A 17,248-nucleotide genomic window follows, 5' to 3' on the forward strand; every position below is an offset into this window, starting at 1 on the left:
TCATTGTTGAGAACTATCTTATAAAGAAAATTTAATCTCCATTCAATATGACTGACGTAATAACACTTACAGTTTTTCATATCATGTATTTTACTTTACCAAATCTATGACTGTTTCTAACGGTGACTTGACGTCAAAGGAAAGTGATGTGCTTTTTGGTGATGTGGCAAGGTCAAGAGGTGAAGTTTTTTAGAGGAGGTGTTAAATTTTGTCGTAAAATATTATTGATAGTTGGGTATAAAATATATAAAATATGTGGCGAAATCTGATTGGCTGAAAAAAATTTTGACACACCTTTTCTGATTTGGCTCCTATTAATTGAGTCAACAGCAAACATCGATTTATTGGCGTCTTGACTGTCACTTAGAGCCTAAATTGAATGTGCAGGATTTAAAATCCATGGAAATTTGATCATTCAATTTTAATGGCGTCTCATGTTTTATTTTTTGTATATTTTATTTTATTTTTTTTATTTTTTTAAAGTTCCTACTTATTGGCCAGAGGTATATTCGGAAGCAATCTCTTTGTCCGTCGAAGTGACAGAGAGAGGACTTTTTGTACTTTTTGGAATGTATCATTCCGAGTGGAGAAATGATTTTTCTTTATTCAAAGATAGAGGAAGAATTGTATACATCTCACCTCTCCCATACATCACGCATCTGATATTGGTTTTTATTGTTATTTTCTTATTGATGCCGCGATAGGAGCGTCAAGGGCATCAAACACATGACACACTAGATTCCACGTATTTTGATCGGCAAATCTCACGCTGAGTTGCGAGGAGCTAAGTAATGTATAGAGGTAACTACCATAAAAAGTTACTGTTACTATGCATGATGCATAAGGGAGTAAAAAAATTAATTTAGGCTTAGGATGCTACTGGTGGAATTGACATGATGATATATGGGCAACCACCGGAAGGTGAGAAATGTTGGACCCACAAATCAGAATCAAAATCTTAATGTAAAGTCATTTTTGGTAATACATTCCATTACTTATCCGTAAAAATGATAAAATAATAATTGTACAATTCTACTTCATTCTTTTTCCCTTTCTAACTAACGTTTGTACTAATAGAGTATCATTTTGGGTAAAACTACTCATTACCCTTACAGTCGTTACCAGCATATAACTACGATCAATGTAACAACTAAACGTAAGTACAATTGACTCCCATGTAACATCTTAGACATGAGCTTAGGCCAGCATAACGAAACAACGTTTTCATTGTAATTGATATTGATATATATCATGACTTGAAAAGAGAAAAGAAAGAAAGAAAACACCTAGACTAACATTCGTCTTGATGTTTTCCAAGAGAGAACATTTATACAGTTAAGCCCACGGAAGGATCTTTAGATGCAGCAACAGTAAAACAAAGTGATAACAATGTACGTATATACTAAAAACTTGAAGGTTATACACATGTAATTAAAACAAACTAATCATTGTGTTGTTATCTCCATGCCATAAATAATATATGTATTGGAAGACTGTAATAATACATACACTTTTTAGAGAGGTGCATATTGTTTCAAAACATAGCAGGGACATGTTAGCCCTGTGTTGACTTTGTCAACCCATCCAGCGGTCCCCGGTAGCTCACTGGAGCCTGGCGAAACACCATCACCCATTTTCTCACAGCATGCCAGGCACAATAAACGAACCTGCATTGTCATTGTTTCAATCTTCGCATACGTGTGTATATGGTACTAGTTTTCTTTAAGTCTAGTCAGTAATGGTGGTAAAGCACCTACCTATCTACCAAAAGTTGTTTTCACATATTTCAAACTAGTTGTTATGTTTCTCTTTTAGGGGTAACTAGATTCTAAAACTTGATTACTTTGACTTAAACACACATTACCCTATGATCCGATAACCTCGATTGAGGTTAAAAATAATAAATCATAATTCTCAGTTTAATGGCCATTTTTCTCTTAGGAAAAAGAAAAAAAAAACGTAATCTGAAGATCAACAAGTACAAACGATTTAATAAGAAATCTGAACCTAACCAACTAAGTGGCATAACAAGCGTAACCTAACAAACGATCCGGCTAACGAGGTTGAAAAAACAGTTATCCAGGAAACTAATGGCCGAAGTGATCTCGAATCATAGACAAATTACATCTTATACCATCTCTGAAGTTGAAGCTTCCTTTGGACCCTTGTCTTCTCGGACACGTAGTAATTGTGGAAATCGAAGTGAAATGCCCTTTTATTATATAAGACAAAAAATACATGTTATTTGGTGTTAAATTCGTCCAACAACTCTTTATTTATTTACCTTTACTCATTACTCATCATATATGAATTTAAACTATTAAACCTTAGTAAAATCAACCACGCCAATCGCAGCACCATAAACAGGAGTACAGGACTGATGGTCAGATCTGCATCTTTAACTTCCAAAACCTGAAACAGGAATGATGGTCAGATCTGCATCTGGATTTGTGGAATCTGCATATCGGTAATACGACTGTCTAAAAAAATAAATTGAAAAAAGTTTTCATTGTTGAGAATATTGGTGTGTGTTTGGGTTTTAAAGCTGACATTTAATCTCTGATAGATAGAATTAATGCAATTGTGATATCTTTATTATTTAAGGTGTGAAATAATCATTATCATTATCATTATCATTATCATTATCATTATCATTATTTGTTGTAAGAAAGACATGTACAAAAACAATCACCTACAGAATGTTTTATGGAAACTTATTATTTGATTCTCATTAATTAGTTCCGAATCGTACATTCAAACAACTCCCTTAAAAGAAATGGTTTGATATTCAACCTTATTGGTGTCATAACATGCAAGAAGAAAGGCACCATAGCCCCACCTACACGTGTTCCTCGGCCATGGAAAGCAGCAATGGGTACTAAATCTAGCGAGTCACCGATACTGTACAAAACATACAGTGCCATTTTACGCAATATTGAAAAAGATGTAAGACGGAGATGAGTCGCTTAGGACTTTGAAAGGTAGAGTCGCTCGATACGGGGTGGAGACGGACGTTGACCGAGTTTTCCCAACTTTGACTTGACTTTTTGACCATTGCCCGACTTATTAGATGTTTTTCTTCGACTCAGGACAGGCTAGTTTTAACAACTTACATAATTATATTTTCGTTTGTAGTTAATCATAGTTTGTCAACCTAAATTTTAGGACTTGATAAGTTTGATACTCCATATTAATTTATGACACCATCCATCAAAATTTCTAATTTCGCCATTGACTATGTAGTATTTTTTTTAAATGATAATATAAATATAAATAAATAAACCGATTCAAATATCAACAAATTACAAAATGTATACAAAGAAAAAAAACTATTCAAAAATACAAGTAATATGTGAACAAAACAACTTAGTTAAATTAAGCACAATCAAACCACTAACATGGTGGACAAAGATTAACGAGACAAACAAAATAAACAACTAAGACTACAATTAAACTCGTAAAACCGGCCAGACCAACAACCATTCAGACAAAACACCACCAGGTCTTCAGGAGAATGTCAAAGTCATTGAATTACATGGAGCTACTAATGTGTTTCGTTGAGAACAATGACATAACACATTACTAATTCTTTCGAATTAGAACGCGATAAAAATTCAACAAATATCCAAGAAAATAATCTAGCTTGTATAGCATAAATAAAATGATGAATATTAAAAGTGACAGAACAAAATATATGCATCAATTCAAACCGCTTAAAATGGGGCCGACTGCTTCAATCATTCAATAATGTTGCAAAGTGATTTTGGGCCGAACTTATAGAGTCTCAGTAATAGTTAACTATTTGGGCTTTAGAATTAAATTAACCCTATTTATTTTATTTGGGCCGGGTAAAACCTCAGGATCCGATCCGTTATACCAGAAAGCCACTGCTGTTAGCTTGCTTCCCAAGAAGGGGATTATACTGGAACAATAAATACAATTAAACAACTTCACTGATTTCACTCTCGCTTGCAGCAAAATTTTCATCAACAGGTACGTTCGTGTTTGATCCGTGTATTCATATTCTAATTGATTAACATTCCGCTCAAATTGTGTTTATTATTATTTTTATTATTAAATTATTAATTATTAATTATTATTTTATTCGGCTAATTTGAACCCTATTTTTTGATTACTTTCGTGTGTGTAACCTAATTATAACTATGTATGTATACCAATTGATTAACACGTTAATGAATTGCAGAGATCTATTAAACTGCACGTTAAACTCAATCGAAAATGTTTCTAACCAGGTAAACTCATTTTTATTGCCCTAATATTATATTATTCTTTTTTAAATGTGTATTGTATTGATTTATGTTCCAAATATTGATGTAATGATGATTGTGTAGGACTGAGTATGATAGGGGTGTCAACACCTTTTCTCCAGAAGGCAGGTTATTTCAAGTTGAATATGCAATTGAGGCCATAAAGGTGAAACTGTACTTTCATTTGATGTTTTGAGTACCATGGATTATGACATATATATTTATATGTGTGTGGCTATTGATGGTAATTGCAGTTAGGTTCGACCGCCATTGGGTTGAAGACCAAGGAAGGGGTTGTTCTTGCTGTCGAAAAGCGTATTACTTCACCTCTCCTGGTAACCCTCAATGTTTAGACTTATGGCACATATATCATTTTCGTTTTTCGTTCATGGATGTTTGTGCTTTATTCCTAATCTTGTAGATGATTAGACCGTTTTGAAAATGTACAAGTACCTACGTTACATATGTGATGAAACGCCTTGGTGATTGTCTACCTAGTTTGTATTTATGGGGTTCATATTTAGCATTTTTAGCTGTAAGAGGGAAGATAGAATTACTTCATTTCTTATATGTATCTTGTAATCTAGACTAACTTGAGGTTAAAGCAGTTTACTACCATCTGCAGTAATATAACTTGAGGTTAAAACAATAAGTTATATGAGTTCTCTGGTAGGGCGCATTTGATGGTTTGCTAATATGTAAGATGATGTTGCTTAGGAGTTTACAAACTAGTTGTGATTCTGAACGTTCATTCCAATTTACCTGGTAGAGTTAGAAATTATATCATGTTATGCAGAAAGATTGTAGTCATGTGTATTTTATAGAAGGTATGGTGCAGCAAGATAACAAGGTTATTAAAATTGTAACCAAAACTACTTTTAGATTTATTTAAATGTTTCTCTAAAATACATAGCCACGGATTGATATTATTATTACATGCCCAATGTCCCAACCCAATTAGTTTTATAAGCTTTGGGCTAATCTTATTAATTCATATGAAATCATGAGTGATGGAATACTAATTGGTGGGTATGCAAATTGCAAAAATCTAAGCTATTATATATTTATATACAATTATACCCTCATATCATTCCTTCATTGTATAACTTAATTTCTTGTTGCTTCAGGAACCTAGTAGTGTTGAGAAAATCATGGAAATTGATGAGCATATTGGTTGTGCGATGAGTGGATTAATTGCAGATGCCCGTACACTTGTTGAACATGCGCGAGTTGAGACACAGGTGACTTAAGCATGAATCATTTGTTTATTTCCGTGAAACATGTTCCGCATTTATGTTGATTGTAGTTTCTTTATTTAGAATCATAGATTTTCCTATGGTGAACCGATGACTGTCGAGTCCACAACTCAAGCTCTTTGTGATCTGGCACTGCGATTTGGTGAAGGAGATGAAGAATCCATGGTTAGTGATTCAAGTTATTACTATGATTCTTGTTCCTGTATAATAGTATAAATGGGTGTGGTCTCTTTTCCCTTTTTTAGCAGTCATCGAAATATCAATTAACATGTTCAAGTTTCCATCTTTTTTGCAGTCTCGGCCTTTTGGGGTATCTCTCCTTATTGCTGGCCACGATGAAAATGGTCCTAGTCTGTAAGTACCACTAGTCTATCTTCATGTTCTGTTCTACTTATATCTGTCTATGATGGCCCATCATAAAAGAATTTCAACCATGTATGTTTTTTTTATTTTTAATATGGTGCTCTGTAGCACTTTTGTGTACATACATTCACTTTAACGAAGACTCATAAATCCATATACATACACATAATGGTAGATGAACCTGGATTAGGTGTATGCAAAAGAAGAAAAAAGCTCGGTCTTACACATCATAATCTATTCAACTGTCTTTCCACTTTATAGTGCAAACTCGTGCTTTTATCTAGAATATATTTCTATTACCTATCTGTGTTGCAGACATTTTAGGGTTTGTGTTTTAGAATGTAGAGTTTGTGAGGGTAAGTTTTAAGGTGTTCGTTATTTGCAGATACTATACAGATCCATCAGGCACATTTTGGCAATGCAATGGAAAAGCTATAGGCTCAGGCTCCGAAGGTGCTGACAGCTCTCTGCAGGAGCAATATAATAAGGTGACGAATGTGTTCATATTCTTTCAACATTTTTAATGTCATTATTTGAGATGCTCGATTGCTGATTGTGATTGTAATTGTGATTGTGATTTTATCATACATATATTTGCAGGACTTAACTCTAAAAGAAGCTGAAACAATTGCTCTTTCAATCCTGAAGCAAGTTATGGAAGAAAAGGTTAGGATTTTAATTTTCATAAGTTGAGTGCTCAAGAAACTTGAAAAGGTTTCATTGTAGTTTTTATGGATATGACACCTTGCTTGTTTTCACATTTGATGAATTTGTCATGCCTATTAATATTCTATCCTTGCTTAGAACCTTTAAATACCTAATCTGTATAATCCTTTATTATGTGTAAGGTTCTATGTAAAGAAAAGGTTGCACTTAACTAGCTAATTTTAGCATTGACTTCTTCATATGCAATCTGAATGTTTTTTCTCTTATAAAAAAATTGTTTTGAGTTCAGGTAACTCCGAACAATGTGGACATTGCAAAGGTTGCTCCTACTTATCACTTGTACACACCGGCTGAAGTTGAAGCTGTTATCAGCCGCCTGTGAAATGGGAGTCTTATTGACAAGTTGTAGACGGTTTTCATTTGGTTTCCTTCGACATGTATTTTGTACTAAATTGCTAAGATTTTATCATGTTTTCATTAATATGGCATTTGAACATGGATCTTTTTATGTTTTGACAAAATCATGGAACAAAAGTTGGAGACCTAAAAGTTGCTTGAAAATTTGAAAAAGTGTTCGTGCAGTTTCTTCTAGGCATTGTGCATTGACCTTATCTATGGGTGGAAATTATTATATTTGTGTTATATCTTGGGAGAGGTTATTTTCCACTGCATTTTGAATTTTCTCTTAATCCATATATGAAATATGAATACCTATGAGTTTGAGTTTGAGGTCACGCTGCACACGGAGAACTTTTCTTCTAGACATAACTATATGTTTTCAAGTAAAATAGTTTAACGATAATAGAAGATAAATAAATAAAATAAAATAAAAATAATCTGTTTCGATAGATAAACTCACATAATCTAGTGGTCAATGATTAAACTAATTAAAAAAAAAATTTGAATACTTTTCCTAACTAATAATAAATTTTTGAGAAAAAAAATTGCATATTATAATGAATAAAAAAGACATAAAAGTTGTAAAATATAGGTTGGTATTAAAACATAAACTAGTATAAAGACCCGTGTTTAAACATATTATTATTATCATCGAGAATACTTACCAAAACATTGAAACTTATAAAATGCATATAGCGAATAATTACAACGAAAGCGTATCACAAATATTTTGCCCGTAACATAATATCTAAAATAATAAAGAAAATAGTAATTGTGATAAAAATTGGAAGATGGTGGTGGGAGAATGAAGGTAGTTTATTGAAACATGTATTTCGCATACATATGTAACGTATTTAATCTCGTAAAGAGAACCTATATTTGAATAATAATAAAATAATAATTATTATTGTATTAATAAATTATAAATAATAATAATAAAGTTTGCTTAAGATATTTTTAATAATACATACATACATACATACATATGTAAACATACATACATACATACATACATACATACATACATACATACATACATACATACATACATACATACATACATACATACATACATACAAAAACAAACATGAACATGTATACATATATACATACATACACACATACATACATATGTAAACATAGATGCATACCAAAACATACATACATACCTACGTACACATACATACACATACCTACCTATTTAAAACAAAAGAAAAGTTCAAGATAACATAATACATCAAACTCTTTGTTCAAAGAGAGACCATATTCGTCTATTCTAATTCTAGTCCTCCACATATCCCTATCAGAAGTCATGTCCTCGGTTAATAAAAGCTCCCTCATGTCGAGCCTTATTCTATCCTTCCACGGTCCACCTACGTAAAGGTATACCCCTTCTCCATACATCGTCCACCGTGAGTACCTCGACTCTCCTAACCGGGGATCTACGTCGCCTCATCACATGCTCAAACCATCTAAGTCGTTCTTCTCTTAGCTTACCGATGACGCTTCTAACTTTAAGATTCTCCCTATACACACCATTCAGAATCATATCTAACATGGTTTTACCACACTTCCACCTAAGCATCCTCATTTTCGCCACCTCCATCCTTCTCTCTTGGACTTTTGTCATTGGCCAACACTCTGGTCCGTACAAAATGGTAGGTCTAATTGCCACCTCGAAGAGTTTCCCCTTCATTTTAAGTGGTATCTTCTTGTCGCACATGACCCCTTTCGCTGCTCTCCACTTCAACCAACCTACCTTAATACGATGAGTCACATTCTCGTCAATTCTCCCCGATTTGTAGAGCACCGAGCCCAGGTATCCAAACGAATCTTGTGGATGCAAGATCTGGTCCCCACTGTTGATATTCACGCTAACATTTTGTTCATCTTCATTTATATCGAAGTCACACCTGAGATATTCCGTCCTTTGTCTACTGATCCGTAGACCATTTCTGTGATGCCCCGTACAAAACCATCGTGTACGAATCATCAACAACAGGATCATTACAAGGTCAAATACTATATGCTGTTTCAAAATACGTTTGCATTCATAAAAGGATGACGTCTTAACCAATCATCAAATGTTTAACAACCAAAAGTATGCTTCTACGAATAGCAAGCATAAGTAATAGTACGTGACCCATAGGTCGTTACAATACATCGTTTCAAAAGTAATAAAGTTTGAATGCAAGATAAAATGTTTCATGCGGTGACATCTCTAGTAAGCACAACGGAAGTCTACAAGGCATGACTAGTACAGCGGAAGCAAGCAAACCTTAAGCACCTGAGAAAAACATGTTTAAAAACTTCAACACAAAGGTTGGTGAGCTATAGTTTAAGTATAACAGTATGTAAGGTAGGCCACGAGATTTCAGTGCTTTAACAGCGTTTCAAAACAGTATGAAAAGTATTTGTATAACCGTGGGCACTTGGTAACTAACTTAACGTTTATCACCCCCTAAAAGTACACTTGGCGAGTGCGTATGTTTACGAAGTATTAAACACCCGTTAAATGCTAGCGCTACTAGCCCGAGTGGGGATGTCAAACCCTATGGATCCATATCTAAGATTCGTGTTCACCGGTTCAAAGACCAATGACTAAACGTTACCGAGCTAAGGGGAAAGTTTATGCCGTTGTATAACCCACACATATATAAAGTTTAAGTACTCGTGCCTAGTATGTAAAACGTAAAACACACATGTATTCTCAGTCCCAAAATAGTTAAAGTAAAAAGGGATGCTATAACTCACAGTGGAAAAGTAGTAGTAAAGTTGACTCGGGAAAAGTAAGCAAGTATGTAGGTCCGGAAGGTCCTCAACCTAAGTCAAAAGTTACTAAGTCAGTAAATCGTCCCAATAGGTTTATAAGTATGTAAATTAGGTCTTAAGTATCATCATCATTCATCATCAAACAAAAAGTATAAAGTAAATTTAATTCTAGAAAAGAGTTTAAAACAAAGGCTGACTTCGATGAGTCGCCACGGCCTCTATACAAACTGAATTGAGGTGGGACCAGTGGCCATGGCTCCGTATATGAGTCCTTTAGTTTCTGTAAAAATTCCAGAACCAAAATCGTCTTCGTTTGACAGTGGCTACGGTTTAAGTGCGAGTAGATCAGAATTTTCAGCACAACGTTAAAAGGACATAGTGACGTTCGGAGGGTCATAGATCCTAAACCGTAACTCGGATTAAAACGAGTCTTAAACAAAAAATTATATACTCGAACAGAGATAACTGAAAATAAACTTTACAGTAGCCCAGGTATTCTTATCAGACCCGAAAAACAGTAGGTTTAGTGTTCCGGTGGGTTCTTGGTGCTCGATGCTCATCACGATTCTCATCCTTGATGCATATAGCTTCAAGTGTACAACTCGTTGATGTGTTTGCATCATCTTTACCAAGTTTTGACCATCATAACACAAGTATAAGTCTAAGATAAGTAGCACAACTCAATTAAGTGTTGCAAGTAGTTTGATGAACCAAAGTTACATCAAGATCTTAGATCTGACACATACATGAACTCTAAAAGTAATATTAAGCTACAAACTTGAAAGTAAACTAAATAATCAAGATCTTAAGTTGTAGAACATAGTTCTTAGTTAGATCTCGAAGATCCAAGACCCAAAAGTCTAGATCTAAAGTTACTAAGTTAAATCCTAAGTAATAACACTTGAATCTTTACTTTAATGAAACCATAAGTTATGAAACTTAGATTTTCATCTTGTAAAGTGTATGTAAGCTCATAAGCTCTTGTTTACAACAAAATAAGAAGACCATAAGCTATAGAAACTTAGATCTTTCATAAGTATATGAAGTTATAACTAGAAAGTTATACTTCTATGTTCTTGAACTTATAAAGTTAACTTTAGTTTCAAGAAATATGAGATCAAGATTAACTATTAATACTTGACCAAATTAACAACATTTCAACTTTAAAGTACATAAAATGAAGAAATAAATTAAATCTACAAGTAACAAGTTCATGGTTGTTCATACTTTAAAGATTCAAGCCAAGACTTTGATCTTTAAGAAAGTAAACCTTAAATTTACAAACATGGATTCAAGTATGGTTTTTACAACTCATGAACTTTAAATCTTTAAAACATTAAGTGTAGAATCATAAACTAGAAAGTTTAGATTCTTTGTTCTTGGTTCTTTACAACAAAAGATGAAAGTAACCAAGATTAGATGAAGATACAAGTTATAGAACTTGATCTTTAACAAAGATAAACAATAAGTAAGTAATCAACAATAAAGAACAAGTAATCAAAACAACCAAATGATGATGATGTATATGTATATATTTAGGTTTTTACAAGAAAAAAGAAGAAGAAAAAGCTCAAGTTACTTACAAAGTTTGAGAGAAAATGAGAGAAAAAGAAGTTGCAAGTATTATGTGTGTGTAAAAAGTGAAGTAATACTAGAGAATAAGTAACAAAGAAATTTGAAAATGAAACTCCCCAATAGCCATCTAAAGTGGACGGTTTTCATGGCCAAATGGGGCAAGTCAAGCTTCAACTTTCTAACATGGGGAGATGGTGAATGCTTGGAATGGTAATAAAGCTAAAGGGTATGGGAAAATAATGTAAATGTGTAAGTAACTAGATTCCTCATGATTAATTATTCCTTGATTAAGCTTAAAGCATCATTAACATAATGTTGGGCTAATAAGTCCATTAAGAAAGTAGGGTGGGCTTCCAAGTCCATGTACATTAATAAATGCCCAAGTCTAAATAAGTAGCAAATTAAATAAACAAAGTCCAAGTAATTAACTAGTAACCTTAGTTAATTAAAATGATTAATTATAATTAATCATGAATGCAAATAATATTCGAAAATATTATTCGTTAAAAGTACGCGTGTCACAAAGACGTGTCGGGCCATGTAAAGTCAAGTATGATAACAAGTAAACGTATAAAAATACATTTATTAATGCGCAAGTATTAATAATAAATATTATTAATAAAAGTTGGAATTTCCAGGGTCGTTACATTACCCACCTGTTAAAGAAAATTTCGGCCTGAAATTTTAAGCTGAGGTAGATGGAAGAGTTGGAAAAAGGTAAGGATACTTCTGCATCATTTGATCCTCTCACTCCCAGGTAAACTCAGGTCCTCGTTTGGCATTCCATCGTACTCGGACGATCGGAATCTTGTTGCGTTTCAAAGTTTTGACCTCACGGTCCATAATTTCAACAAGCTCTTCCACGAAGTGGAGTTTGTCGTCAATTGTAAGTTCCTCCAATGGTATGCCATGTTCCGGTTCAGCAAGATACTTCTTCAAATTCGATACATGAAAGGTAGGGTGAACTGAGCTCAATTGAGTTGGAAGATCCAAACGGTAAGCAACGGGTCCAACACGCTCCAAGATTTCAAAAGGACCAATGTATCGTGGGTTTAACTTTCCATGCTTTCCAAAGCGGATCACACCTTTCCAAGGTGCAACCTTCAACATCACACGGTCACCCACGTTGAATTCAAAGTCTTTACGTTTAAGATTAGCATAACTCTTTTGACGATAACGGGCCGTCTTAAGTCTCGCTTGAATTTGAGCAATCTTCTCAGTTGTTTCATGGACTACCTCGGGTCCAGTGATTTGCTTTTCGCCTACTTCGGCCCAACAAATAGGAGATCGGCACTTGCGGCCATACAACGCTTCAAAAGGTGCAGCATTAATACTCGAATGATAACTGTTGTTGTAAGAGAATTCGGCTAGCGGCAAATGCCTTTCCCAGGCCTTTCCAAAATCAATGACACATGCACGCAACATGTCCTCCAAAGTCTGAATCGTGCGTTTGCTTTGTCCGTCGGTCTGTGGGTGATATGCAGTGCTCATGTTGAGACGTGTTCCCAAGGCTTCTTGCAAAGAACGTCAAAATCTGAAAGCAAAACGGGGATCGCGATCTGAGATGATCGATAAAGGTACACCATGACGAGATACAACCTCTTTGATGTATAGTTGAGCGAGTCTCTCCATCGTATCCGTCTCCTTCATGGCTAAAAAGTGTGCAGATTTGGTAAGACGGTCAACGATAACCCAAATGGTATTGTATCCGCCCACCGTCTTTGGTAGCTTAGTAATGAAATCCATTGTTATCCTTTCCCACTTCCATTGTGGGATTTCCAGTTGTTGAAGTAATCCATAGGGCCTCTGATGCTCGGCCTTAACTTTTGAGCAAGTCAAACACTTACCAACATAAGTTGCAACGCCCTTCTTAAGATTCGGCCACCAATACTGTTCCTTAAGATCGTGGTACATTTTGCCCACTCCGGGATGAATTGAGTATCTAGACTTGTGGGCTTCATCAAGTATAAGGTTTCGTAGATCTCCATAGCAAGGTACCCAAATTCTTCCAGCGAAGTACCGAAGTCCTGTCTCCTTAACCTCGAATCGAGAGACGAGAATGTTCAGGTGTTCATGAGATATATTCTCCTCCTTGAGAGCCTCATCTTGGGCTAATCGGATCTAATTATTGAGATTTGAATGGATGGTGATGTTCAGTGCCCGAACACAAAGAGGTGCCATCCTCTCCTTTCGGCTCAAAGCGTCAGCTACAACATTGGCCTTTCCAGGGTGATAACGAAGTTCACAATCATAGTCGTTCAGTGTCTTGATCCATCGATGCTGTCTCATATTCAGTTGCTTCTGATCGAAGATGTGTTGGAGGCTTTTATGATCGGTGAAAATAGTGCTCTTAGTTCCATAAAGATAGTGTCTCCACAGTTTTAATGCAAAGAAAATGGCTCCAAGCTCGAGATCGTGCGTAGTGTAGTTCCGCTCGTGAATCTTCAGTTGACGAGAGGCGTAAGCGATAACCTTTGTGCGTTGCATCAGTACACAACCAAAACCACTTTTCGAAGCATCGCAATAAACGACAAAATCGTCACTGCCTTCAGGAAGTGATAAGATAGGTGCGGTGGTTAACTTCTTTTTCAAGGTTTGAAATGCTGATTCCTGTTCAGGTTCCCAAATGAACTTCTTCCCTTTGTGAGTCAGCGCAGTCAAAGGACGCGCAATCAGAGAGAAACCTTCAATAAATCTTCGGTAGTAACCTACGAGACCTAGAAACTGGCGGATGTGAGTTGGAGTAGTGGGGGTTTCCCACTTGCTGATAGCTTCGATCTTTGCTGGATCTACCTTGATACCCTGGTCGCTCACAACATGACCCAGAAATTGGACTTCCTTCAACCAAAATTCACACTTGGAGAATTTGGCATAAAGTTGCTCTTGTCTCAAGAGTTCCAACACTAGACGAAGATGTTGTTCATGTTCTTCTTCGCTCTTGGAGTAGATGAGGATATCATCTATGAAGACGATAACGAACTTATCCAGGTATGGCTTGCAGACACGATTCATGAGATCCATAAACACGGCAGGTGCGTTTGTTAAACCGAATGCCATTACGAGAAACTTATAATGTCTATAACGAGTCCTGAATGCAGTTTTCATCACATCGCTCTCCTTCACCCTCAACTGGTGATAACCGGATCGCAAATCGATCTTAGAGTAAACGCTTGATCCTTGTAGTTGATCAAAAAGATCATCAATTCGGGGAAGAGGATACCGATTCTTGATCGTCAATTTGTTGAGTTCGTGGTAGTCGATACACATGTGGAATGATCCGTCCTTCTTCTTCACAAATAAAACAGGTGCGCCCCAAGGCGAGAAACTTGGTTGGATAAATCCACGATCTAGCAGTTCTTTTAATTGGCTATGTAACTCTTGCATTTCGGAAGGTGCGAGTCGATAAGGTACGCGAGCTACAGGTGCAGCTCCTGGCACTAAGTCGATATGAAACTCCACTGCTCTCGGTGGCTGTAATCCAGACAATTCTTCCGGAAAGACATCGGAAAATTCATTCACAATTCGCACGTCATCCACGCTCTTCACCTCAGTTTCTAATGTTTTCACATGTGCCAAAACAGCAAGACGTCATTTCTTCATGATCTTTTGTGCTTTCATGCAACTAATGAGATTCAGTTTCGAGCTACATCTCTCTCCGTAAATAATCAATGGCTCACCGTCTCCGTGTGGTATACGAAGAGCTTTATCTCCACAGATAATGTCGGCCCTTATCTTGGTCAACCAGTCCATACCGACAATAATATCAAAGCTTCCCAACTTAATGGGTATCAAGTCAATCTCGAAATCCACACCAGCTATGTTGATAATGGCTCCTCGGCTAATATGGTCAACTTTCTCAAGTTTTCCATTGGCTACCTCTACAAGCATACTCTCCTTTAAAGGAACTAACAACCAATTTATCTTATCGCAAAAGTGTCTACATACATAACTTCTATCGGCACCAGTATCAAACAGAACAGAAGCTAATAGATTGTTGATAGTGAATATACCTGTCACCAAGTCGGGGTTCTCACGAGCATCCCTTGCATTTACATTGAAAGCTCGTCCACGCGGTGGTCCACCGTCCTTTCACTTGTTGGGACACTCATTTCTGAAGTGGTCCGTCTGTCCGCATTCATAACACTTTCTCGGTCCATTAGGGTTCGGCTTCCCAGTCATGGTGGTGATCTTGCAGTCTCTGCCAATATGCCCGGTCTTTTTGCATTTTTCACAAACAACATTACAGTACCCGGTATGGTGCTTGTAGCACCTCTTGCACTGTGGTAGAGTACCCTTGTAGTTGGAGTTCGAGTTGGTGTTCGGATTGGGATTTCCACCGTTGTTCCATCGATGATGATTTGGTTCATTAAGGTATGCGCCATGCGCATTGCTTCCGGGACATTGGGTGGCTTAGACGAGATGACATTTCCCTTAATGGACTTAGGGAGTCCCCACAAATACCTTTCCATACGCTTAAACTCCGGGGTAACCATGGTAGGACACATCAGGGCTAATTATAGATACCTACGGTTGTAACCATCGAGATCGTTTCCCACAACCTTCAACTGCATAAACTACATCTCCATTTTCTGTATCTCGATCATAGGGCAATATTCCTCAATCAGGGCCCCTTTGAATTCCTCCCACGGAGTGGCATACGCCTCATCAATACCCTTTGCTTGTGCCAGTGTGTTCCACCAAGTTAGGGCGCCGTCAGACAGCGTACATGAAGCATACTTGGTTTTGTTCGCCTCTGAGCAGTTACTAACTCGGAACACAGATTCTAATTTCTCAAACCACCTAGTGAGACCAACCGGCCCCTCAGTTCCACTAAAGTTGTGGGGCTTGCAGCTTTGAAACTCTTTGTATGTACACCCATTACGAATGGGCTGGATAACCGGTGGCGGTGGAGCTTGGGGGTTCATTTCCGCTAAAGCTGCGACGACTCGTTCATTGATCATTTCCTCGATTTGGGCTGCGGTGGGTGTTGATCTTCCGTTGGCCATTGATGTTCCATACAAAAATTTGACTCAAGTCAAAATCCAGTATTCAAATAGTAATAATACAGTATATGGTAACTAACATGGAATCAACACATCACATGCTAATTAAGTAACGTAACTATGTACAAATACCACAGAATCATCATACAGTAATGTAAATAGAACACCGTACAAGAATTAAATAACGCAAAGTTCCATTCATTAATAATAAGTTGCATACATCTGCATAGGTTCGTACAATACATAAGTGAAATATAAAACTACAAATGAGATTACATAATGAAATCTACTACAAATGTCCTACGGTGATGGTGGGTGTAGGATGTCCATTACGTGGGACATCTGGTCCTCGAGCTCAGTTACCCGAGCACGGAGGATCTCCACCTCCCTCATCAGTTCCTCGACAGAGGGAGATGGTGGGGCAGGCTGTGCAGTCGGTACGGGTGGTGCTGGTGGAGCTGGTGGTGCAGACGGTTCTGCTCCAGAAGTAGAGGCTGCGAAGCGGTAAGGCTTACGGATGAAGGGATCAGCAAGATATGGCACAAGCCACTTACGGGCGGTAACCCTACGACACCGACCATGAGCGTCAACGAATGGTCGACCTCCATTAATCCCTGGAATGACGGTACCATCGAAACGGTACCACTTCTTCGGCGGGGTGGAGGGTGGCTGTACAGGTGCATCATCAGCGTCCTCATCTGAATCCTCATCACTAGAGTCGTCAGAGGATGAGTCATCGGATTAAGAATCTTCGGATGATGGGTCGTCTAGATCAGCTGGGGGTGGCTGCACGGGTGGCTCTCCTCGGGCGGCCATCATCAGTCGGTATCTGGCGGGTTCGATCGGCACGAGACGTCCATCAGGAAGGCGTCGGCACCAATGGTTATGCTCATTACAGACCGGACCTTCCCCAAGATCCGCGGGAATCACAGCACCACCGGGATGG

The 17,248-nt window shown here is 37.1% G+C and overlaps 1 protein-coding gene across 1 annotated transcript; it reads left to right on the forward strand.

The window, feature by feature from the left end:
- Positions 1-3,895: 3,895 nt before the first annotated feature.
- Positions 3,896-7,156, forward strand: LOC139844075 (proteasome subunit alpha type-5). The gene is made up of 10 exons (XM_071834289.1): positions 3,896-3,993; positions 4,205-4,253; positions 4,353-4,434; positions 4,523-4,603; positions 5,396-5,509; positions 5,588-5,689; positions 5,820-5,878; positions 6,273-6,375; positions 6,488-6,553; positions 6,843-7,156. Exons 2-10 carry the CDS (start codon positions 4,240-4,242, stop codon positions 6,933-6,935), a joined length of 714 nt encoding a protein of 237 aa, XP_071690390.1. The 5' UTR covers positions 3,896-3,993; positions 4,205-4,239; the 3' UTR covers positions 6,936-7,156.
- The last annotated feature ends 10,092 nt before the right edge of the window (positions 7,157-17,248 follow it).

The sequence above is a fragment of the Rutidosis leptorrhynchoides genome, chromosome 4, assembly GCF_046630445.1.
Source record: "Rutidosis leptorrhynchoides isolate AG116_Rl617_1_P2 chromosome 4, CSIRO_AGI_Rlap_v1, whole genome shotgun sequence".
Classification (NCBI taxonomy): domain Eukaryota; kingdom Viridiplantae; phylum Streptophyta; class Magnoliopsida; order Asterales; family Asteraceae; genus Rutidosis; species Rutidosis leptorrhynchoides.

Excerpts from the sequence above, each read along its gene's own strand:
- LOC139844075 (XM_071834289.1), top strand. Across the intron at positions 4,435-4,522 it reads ATGCAATTGAGGCCATAAAG|TTAGGTTCGACCGCCATTGG; the intron begins GTGAAACTGTAC and ends TGGTAATTGCAG. Across the intron at positions 5,879-6,272 it reads GATGAAAATGGTCCTAGTCT|ATACTATACAGATCCATCAG; the intron begins GTAAGTACCACT and ends CGTTATTTGCAG.